The sequence below is a fragment of the Agelaius tricolor genome, unplaced genomic scaffold (genome assembly GCF_023055355.1).
Source record: "Agelaius tricolor isolate 1412-34295 unplaced genomic scaffold, bAgeTri1.0.p SCAF_88, whole genome shotgun sequence".
Taxonomy (NCBI): Eukaryota; Metazoa; Chordata; class Aves; order Passeriformes; family Icteridae; genus Agelaius; species Agelaius tricolor.
In genome coordinates, this window is record NW_027269348.1 from 489711 (window position 1) to 499496 (window position 9786).

Below are 9786 nucleotides of genomic sequence, written 5' to 3' on the forward strand. Positions count from 1 at the left end.
GGGCATTGTGGGATACAAGATGGCTGACATGGAGCATTGTGGGATACAAGATGGCTGACACAGCACAGGGCATTGTGGGATACAAGATGGCTGACATGGAGCATTATGGGATACAAGATAGCTGACACAGAGCATTATGGGATACAAGATGGCTGACACTGAGCACTGTGGAACACAAGATGGCTGCCAAAGCAGGGCATTGTGGAATACAAGATGGCTGACACAAAGCGCTGTAGAATACAAGATGGCTGCCAAAGCAGGGAATTGTGGGATACAAGATGGCTGCCAAAGCAGGGCATCATGGGATACAACATGGCTGACACTGAGTATCATAGGATACAAGATGGCTGACATTTAGTAGGGAATTGTGGGATACAAGATGGCTGCCAAAGCAGGGTATTGTGGGATACAAGATGGCAGACAGCAGAGTGTATTGTGGGATACAAAATGGCTGTCACTGATAATTACAGAATACAAGATGGCTGCTAAAGCAGGGCATTGTGGGATACAAGATGGCTGACACAAAGAGCTGTAGAATACAAGATGGCTGACACAGCACAGGGCATTGTGGGATACAAGATGGCTGACACAGCAGGGCATTGTGGGATACAAGATGGCTGACACTGAGCACTGTAGAATACAAGATGGCTGCCAAAGCAGGGCATTGTGGGATACAAGATGGCTGACACAGCAGGGTATTGTGGGATACAAGATGGCTGACAGCACAGGGCATTGTGGGATACAAGATGGCTGACAGCACAGGGTATTGTGGAATACAAGATGGCTGACATCTCAGGGTGTTATGGGATACAAGATGGCTGACACAAGGCACTGTAGGATACAAGATGGCTGCCAAAGCAGGGCATTGTGGGATGCAAGATGGCTGACACAAAGTGCTGAGGAATACAAGATGGCTGACACAGCACAGGGCGTGGTGGGTTGCAAGATGGCTGACACAGCAGGGTATTGTGGGATACAAGATGGCTGACACTGATCCCTATGGAATACAAGATGGCTGCCAAAGCAGGGCATTGTGGGATACAAGATGGCTGCCAAAACAGGGCATTGTGGGATACAAGATGGCTGACACTGATCCCTATGGAATACAAGATGGCTGCCAAAGCAGGGCATTATGGGATGCAAGATGGCTGACATTTTGCAGGGAATTGTGGGATACAAGATGGCTGACAGCACAGGGCATTGTGGGATACAAGATGGCTGACAGCACAGGGTATTGTGGAATACAAGATGGCTGACATCTCAGGGTGTTATGGGATACAAGATGGCTGACACAAGGCACTGTAGGATACAAGATGGCTGCCAAAGCAGGGCATTGTGGGATGCAAGATGGCTGACACAAAGTGCTGAGGAATACAAGATGGCTGACACAGCACAGGGCGTGGTGGGTTGCAAGATGGCTGACACAGTAGGGTATTATGGGATACAAGATGGCTGACACTGAGCACTATGGTATACAAGATGGCTGACACAGCACAGGGCAATGTGGGATACAAGATGGCTGCCAAAGCAGGGCATTGTGGGATACAAGATGGCTGACACTGATACCTATGGAATACAAGATGGCTGCCAAAGCAGGGCATTGTGGGATACAAGATGGCTGACACTGATCACTGTAGAATACAAGATGGCTGCCAAAGCAGGGTAATGTCGGATACAAGATGGCTGACACAACACAGGGAATTGTGGGATGCAAGATGGCTGACATAGAACATTATGGGATACAACATGGCTGACGCAAAGCAATGTAGAATACAAGATGGCTGCCAAAGCAGGGCATTGTGGGATACAAGATGACTGACACTGAGCACTGTAGAATCAAGATGGCTGCCAAAGCAGGGTAATGTCGGATACAAGATGGCTGACACAGCAGAGGGCATTGTGGGATACAAGATGGCTGACACTGAGCACTATGGAATACAAGATGTCTGCCAAAGCAGGGCATTGTCGTATACAAGATGGGTGACACAGAGCATCATGGGATACAAGATGGCTGACACTGAGCACTGTGGAATACAAGATGGCTGCCAAAGCAGGGAATTGTTGGATACAAGATGGCTGACCCAGCACAGGGCATTGTGGGATACAAGATGGCTGACACAAAGTACTGTAGAATACAAGATGGCTGCCAAAGCAGGGCATTGTCGGATACAAGATGGCTGACACACCAGGGAATTGTGGGATGCAAGATGGCTGACATAGAACATTATGGGATACAACATGGCTGAAGCAAAGCAATGTAGAATCAACATGGCTGCCAAAGCAGGGCATTGTGGGATACAAGATGGCTGACACTGAGCACTATGGGATACAAGATGGCTGACACAGCAGAGGGCATTGTGGGATACAAGATGGCTGACACTGATCCCTATGGATCACAAGATGGCTGCCAAAGGGATACATTGTGGGATACAAGATGGCTGACACAGCACAGGGCATTGTGGGATAGAAGATGGCTGACACAGATCATTATGGGATAAAAGATGGCTGACACAAAGCACTGTAGACTACAATGGCTTCCAAAGCAGGGCATTATGGGATACAAGATGGCTGACACTGAGCACTATGGGATACAAGATGGCTGACAGCACAGGGCATTGTGGGATGCAAGATGGCTGACATAGAACATTATGGGAGACAAGATGGCTGACACTGAGCACTATGGGATACAAGATGGCTGCCAAAGCAGCGCATTGTGGGATACAAGATGGCTGACACTGATCCCTATGGAATACAAGATGGCTGCCAAAGCAGGGCATTGTCGGATACAAGATGGCCGACACAGAGCATTATGGGATACAAGATGGCTGACACAGCACAGGGCATTGTGGGATACAAGATGGCTGACACAGAGCATTGTGGGATACAAGATGGCTGACACAGAGCAAGGCATTGTGGGATACAAGATGGCCGACACGGAGCAATGCATTGTGGGATGCCCTAATGACGGCCTCTGGCTGAGCCCAATTCAATGCAAGCATCAATTAAGAGAGGCATTAATTAGTGGCTGCATTAATTAGGGCTGGGGCCAATTATCCCATCATTAATAAGGGGGTGGAGTCATTGGCTGTCATTAATTAGTGGTGAATGTATTTTCCCGCTATTAATTAGGGCTGGGCTAATTACCATATCATTAATAAGGGGATGGACTAATTGCCATATAATTAGTTAGGGGATGGACTAATTATCCTCAGCCCTAATAACCCCACCATTAATTAAGAGAGAGGCTAATTACCATATCATAAATTAGAGGATGGGCTAATTATGCCAACATTAATTAAAAGAGAGGCTAATTACCATACCATTAGTTAGATGATAGACTAATTACCCCAGCATTAATTAAGAAAGGGGCTAATTACAATATTAATAATTTGGGGATGGGTTAATTACCCCAACATTAATTAGAACATAGGCTAATTACCATATCATTAATTAGGGGATGGACTAATTACCCTCAGCCCTAAATACCCCAATAATAATTAACAGCAGAGCTGATTGCCATATCATTAATTAGGGGATGGACTAATTACCATATAATTTTTTAGGAGATGGACTAATTACCCCAACATTAATTAGAACAGAGGCTAATTACCATATCAGTAATTAGGGGTTGGACTAATGACCCTTAGCCTCAATTACCCCAACAATAATTAATTACTCTAATTATTCAAGAAACTAATGACCAATTACTCCATCACTAATAAGTTGTCACCTAATTACCCCTCATTAACTAAAGCAGGACCCGATTACCTCCTCGCTAATTAAGAAAACCCCTAATTACCCCTCCCTAATGAATTTTCTCCTCCCCAGATCCCGGATCGGGTGCACGGAAGGTACCAAAACCCCCCAAAAACGGGGGGGGAGGCGCTCGGGACGAACCAAAACCCGAATTCCGGGGGGGGATCCCGGGGGCCTCTGGGTGGGATTTTGGGGTCCCGGGTGGGGATTTTGGGGTTTTTGGGGTCGGGGTTGGGATTTTGGGGTCCCAGGTTGGGATTTTGGGGTCCGGGTGGGGATTTTGGGGTCCCGGGTTGGGATTTTGGGGTTTTTGGGGTCGGGGTCGGGGTTTTTTGGGGTCCGGGTGGGGTTTTATGGGGTCCCGGGTTGGGATTTTAGGGTCCGGTTTGGGATTTTGGGGTCCGGGTGGGATTTTTGGGGTCTCTGGGTGGGGGTTTTGGGGTCTCTGGGTGGGGGTTTTGGGGTCCTGGCTGGGGTTTTTGGGGTTTTTGGGGTCCGGGTGTGATTTTGGGGTCCCGGCTGGGGATTTTGGGGTCCAGGTTGGGATTTTGGGGTTCCGGGTTGGAATTTTGGGGTCCGGGTGGGGTTTTTGGGGTTTTTGGGGTCCGGGTTGGGATTTTGAGATCCCAGGTTGGGATTTTGGTGATTTTGGGGTTTTTGGGGTCTCGGTTGGGGTTTTTGGGGTTTTTGGGGTTTTTGGGGTCCGGGTTGGGATTTTGGGGTCCGGGTGGGAATTTTGGGATTTTTGGGGTCTCGGTTGGGATTTTTGGGGTCCTGGGGTCCCAGCCCCCCCAGCCCCTCCCCCACTCACGGGGGTCTCTCTCCCCTCCCCCCCCAGAACAAATCGCAGCGCCCGGGACCCGACAAGAAACGGGGGGAGCTGGGTGAGGAATTTGGGGGGTCCCGACCCCCCCAGGGCAGATTTTGGGGGGTCCCGACCCCCCCCCGGGGCAGATTTTGGGGGGTCCCGACCCCCACATTTCAATTTTGGGGTGGTTTGGGTGTGCTCCTGATCCCCCTCAGATCAAATTTGGGGGCTCCTGATCCCCCCGCGAGTTGAAATTTGGGGGTCTTGACCCCCCCTCCAGTCCAAATTTTGGGGGGTCCCGACCCCCCCAGGGCAGATTTTGGGGGGGTTTTGGGGGGTCCCGACACTCCCCAGTTCAAATTTTGGGGGTTCAGACCCCCCCAGTTTAAATTTCGGGGTCTTGAATCCCCCAAGTTCCAATTTGGGCGGTCCTGACCCCCCCCCGAGTTCAAATTTGGGGGGTCCCGACCCCCCCAGGGCAGATTTTGGGGGGGGTTTGGGGGGTCTGGACCCCCCCGAGTTCAAATTTGGGGGGACCCAGCCCCGATTTTGGGGGGGTTTTGGGGGGTCCTGGACCCCCTCAGATCAAATTTTGGGGGTTTTGACCCCCCCAAATCCATTTTTGGGGGTCCCTGTGGGATTGGACCCCCCAAATCCATTTTTTGGGGGCGTTTGACTCCCCCAAATCCTTTTTTGGGGTCCCTGGGGGTATTTGCCACCCCCAAATCCATTTTTGGGGTTCCCTGGGGTTTTTGCCCCCCCCCAAATCCATTTTTGGGGGTTTTTGACCCCCTCAAATCCACTTTGGGGGCTTTTTGACCCCCCCGGATCCATTTTTGGGGGTTTTTGACCCCCCCCCGATCCATTTTTGGGGGGTCCTGACCCGGTGTTTCTCCCCCCCCCCCCCCCCAGGTCTCCCCAAAATGGAGAGCACCCAGCCCTACCTTGGGGTGCCCCCCCCGCCGGGGCTCCTGGCCCCGCCCCTTCGCCTCAGCCCCGGTGACGTCATCGAAGTGACCGCGGCCGAGGCCGAGGAGCTCTGGTGGCAGGTGGGGGAGGGGCGGGGGGGGTCCCCAAAAATCGGGGGGGGGGGGGTCCTCAAAAATTGGGGGGGGAGGTCCTCAAAAATTGGGGGGGGGGGGGGCCTGAAATGGGAGGGGTTCGGTCCTAAAATTGGGGGGGGGGGCAAAAAATGGGGGTTGTGCTAAAAAGGGGGAGGACCCCAAAAATGGGGTTGGGAGCCCAAAAATGGGGAGGGGGCTCCTAAAATGGGGGGGTCCAAATAATGGGGAAGGGGCTCCTGAAATGGGGGGGGGGGGTCCTAAAATGGGGGGGGCGTGTCCTAAAAAGGGAGGAACCCCAAAAATGAGGGGGGGGTCCTAAAATGGGGAGGGGGTCGTAAAATGGGGGAGGAACTCCTGAATTTTGGGGGGGGGGTTCTGAAATTGAGGGGAGGGTCCTGAAATGGGGAGGGGGGAATGGGACCCCTGGAATGGGGGGGTCCTAAAATGGGGGGGGTCGTAAATTGGGGGGGGGGGTCTTGAAATGGGTGGGGTCCTAAAATGGAGGGGACCCCAAAAATGGGGGGGGGTCCCTAAAATGGGGGGGGGGCAAAAAATGGGGGTTGTCCTAAAAAGGGGGAGGACCCCAAAAATGGGAGGGGGAGACCTGAAATTAGGGGGGGGGTCCTAAAATGGGGAGGGGGGTGTCCTAAAAAGGGAGGAACCCCAAAAAATGGGGAGGGGTCCTGAAATGGGGGGGGAACCCCTGAATTTGGGGGGGGGTCCTGAAATTAAGGGGAGGGTCCTGAAATGGGGAGGGGGGAATGGGACCCCTGAAATGGGGGGATCCTAAAATGGGGGGGGGGGGGGGTCGTAAATTGGGGGGGTCCTTAATTGGGGGCGGGTCCTGAAATGGGGGGGGACCCCAAAAATGGGGAGGGTCCCTAAAATGGGGGGGGGCAAAAAATGGGGGTTGTCCTAAAAAGGGGGAGACCCCAAAAATGGGGTTGGGAGCCCAAAAATGGGGAGGGGGCTCCTGAAATGGGGGGGTCCAAATAATGGGGGGGGGGGAGTGTCCCAAAAAGGGAGGAACCCCAAAAATGAGGGGGGGTCCTAAAATGGGGGGGTCGTAAATTGGGGGGGGTCTTGAAATGAGTGAGGTCCTAAAATGGAGGGGACCCCAAAAATGGGGGGGTCCCTAAAATGGGGAGGGGTCTTAAAATGGGGAGGGGGTCGACCCCTGAAATGGGGAGGGGGTCCTAAAATGTGGGGGGGGACCCCAAAAATGGGGAGGGGGCTCCTAAAATGGAGGGAGGGGTCCTGAAATTGGGGGGAGGGGATGGGACCCTAAAAATTGGGGGGGACCCCAAAAATTGGGGGGGGGTCCTATAAAGGGGGGGGGACCCCAAAAATGGGGAGGGGGCTCCTGAAATGGGGGTGGTCCTAAAATGTGGGGGGGTCCTGAATTTGGGGGGGGACCCCAAAAATTGGGGGGGGCCTGAAATGGGGGTGGGAGCCCTGAATTGGGGGGGGGGGGTCTCAGAGCACCCCAATAACCGCTGGAAACCCCCCAAAAATTACGGGGAGCCCCCAAAATTTAGGGGAGACCCCACCCCAAATTCCTGGGGGTCTCCCCAACACTTTTGGGGGTCTCGGGACCCCCTGGACCCCCCCAAATTTGCCCCTTCATTCATTGGGGAGGGTCTCAAAACACCCCAAAAATGGCAGAAGACCCCTCCCAAAAATTACAGGGACCCCCCAAAATTTAGGGGAGACCCCACCCCAAATTCCTGGGGGTCTCCCCACCCCTTTGGGGGTCTCGGGACCCCCCCTGGACCCCCCCAAATTTGCCCCTTCAATGATTGGGGAGGGGTCTCAAGACACCCCAAAAATGAGAGAAGACCCCTCCCAAAATTAGCGGGACCCCCCCAAAATTTAGGGGAGACCCCACCCCAAATTCCTGGGGGTCTCCCCACCCCTTTTGGGGGTCTCGGGACCCCCCCCAAATTTCCCCCTTTAATCACTGGGGAGGGTCTCAAAACACCCCAAAACCCACGAGAGATCCCCCAAAAATTACAGGGACCCCCCCAAAATTTAGGGGAGACCCCCCCCAAATTATTAGGGGGCTCGGGGGGGTCTCCCCCACCCTTTTGGGGGTCTCGGGACCCCCCCTGGACCCCCCCAAATTTCCCCCCCAATTCTTGGAGGGGTCTCAAGAAACCCCAAAAATGAGAGGAGACCCCCTCCCAAAAATTACAGGGACCCCCCCCAAAATTTAGGGGAGACCCCACCCCAAATTCCGGAGGGGTCTCGGGACCCCCCCAGGACCCCCCCAAATTTCCCCCTTCAATGATTGGGGGCGCTCTCAGAGCATCCCAAAACCCACGAGAGATCCCCCAAAAATTACGGGGACCCCCCCCAAAATTTAGGGGAGACCCCACCCCAAATTCCTGGGGGTCTCCGGACCCCCCCTGGACCCCCCCCAAATTTGCCCCCCAATTCTTGGGGAGAGTCTCAAGACACCCCAAAAATGACAGAAGACTCCCCCAAAAATTACGGGGACCCCCCCAAAATTTAGGGGAGACCCCACCCCAAATTATTAGGGGGCTCGGGGGGGTCTCCCCCACCCTTTTGGGGGTCTGGGGACCCCCCTGGACCCCCCCAAATTTCCCCCTTCATTCATTGGGGGAGCTCTCAGAGCATCCCAAAACCCACGAGAGATCCCCCAAAAATTAGGGGGACCCCCCCCAAAATTTAGGGGAGACCCCCCCCAAATTATTAGGGGGCTCGGGGGGGGTCTCCCCACCCCTTTTGGGGGTTTGGGGACCCCCCCCGGACCCCCCGAATTTGCCCCCCCAGGGTCGGAACGTGGCCAGCGGGGAGCTGGGCTGGTTCCCCAGCAGCGCCGTCAAACCCTTCGTGGCCGTGAGTTTTGGGGGGGATCCCCCCCCAAAAAAAATTTTTTTGGGGGGGGTCCCCGAATTTGGGGAGGGGGTCTGGGGGGTCTGGGGTGTCTGGGGCGGGGTTTGGAGCCCGTCCCGAACCCCAATTTTGGGGTTTTTTTTCTCTCTTTTGTTGTCGCAGGCGCCGCTGCCGGATCTCTCCGCCTATCCCTGGTCAGTGCGGGGACCCCCAAAAATTTGGGGATGAACCCCAAAATTCGAACCCGGAACCCCAAAAATTCACAATGGGACCCCAAAATTCACACCCGGGACCCCAAAATTCGAACCTGGAACCCCAAAAATTCTGCCCTGAAACCCCAAATTCACAACCGGGACCTCAAAATTCGAACCTGGAACCCCAAAAATTCTGCTCTAGAATCCAAAAATTTGCACTTGGGACCCCAAAAATTCACACCTGGGGCCCCAAAATTCTACCCGGAACCCCAAAATTCGAACCTGGAACCCCAAAAATTCTGCTCTAGAATCCAAAAATTTGCACTTGGGACCCCAAAAATTCACACCTGGGGCCCCAAAATTCTACCCGGAACCCCAAAATTCGAACCTGGAACCCCAAAAATTCTGCTCTAGAATCCAAAAATTTGCACCTGGGACCCCAAAAATTCACACCCGGGACCCCAAAATTCGAACCTGGAACCCCAAAAATTAATTCGCATCTAAAACCCCAAAAATTCTCCCCTGAAATCCCCCAAATTCGAACCTGGAACCCCAAAAATTCTGCTCTAGAATCCAAAAATTCGCACCCAAAACCCCAAAATTCTGCCCTGAAACCCCAAATTCACACCCGGGACCCCAAAAATCTGCTCTAGAATCCAAAAATTTGCACCTAAAACCCCAAAAGTTCACACCTGGGACCCCATAAATTCTGCCTTGAACCCCAAATTCACACCCGGCACCCCAAAATTCGAACCTGGAACCCCAAAAATTCTGCTCTAGAATCCAAAAAATTTGCACCTGGGACCCCAAAATTCTGCCCTGAACACCCAAAAGTTCTGCCCTGAACCCCCAAAAATTCTCACCTGGGACCCCAAAATTCGCATCTAAAACCCCAAAATTCTCCCCTGAAATCCCCCAAATTCGAACCTGGAACCCCAAAAATTCTGCTCTAGAATCCAAAAATTCGCACCTAAAACCCCAAAATTCTGCCCTGAAAAACCTGAAAACCACAAAATTCTGCCCCGAAACCCCCAAATTTCGCATCTAAAACCCCAAAATTCACACCCGGGACCCCAAAAATTCTCACCTAAAACTGCAAAATTCT

General features: G+C 53.0%; 1 protein-coding gene across 1 annotated transcript in view; it reads left to right on the top strand.

The window, feature by feature from the left end:
* LOC139585711 (proto-oncogene vav-like) overlaps positions 1-8715 on the top strand; it is a 44503-nt gene extending 35788 nt beyond the window's left edge. The window contains exons 18-22 of the mRNA XM_071418564.1: positions 3829-3851; positions 4595-4640; positions 5477-5613; positions 8425-8490; positions 8650-8715. Of these exons, the coding sequence (XP_071274665.1) occupies positions 3829-3851; positions 4595-4640; positions 5477-5613; positions 8425-8490; positions 8650-8715 (338 nt within the window). The remainder of the gene's footprint in view (positions 1-3828; positions 3852-4594; positions 4641-5476; positions 5614-8424; positions 8491-8649) is intronic.
* Positions 8716-9786: the final 1071 nt, after the last annotated feature.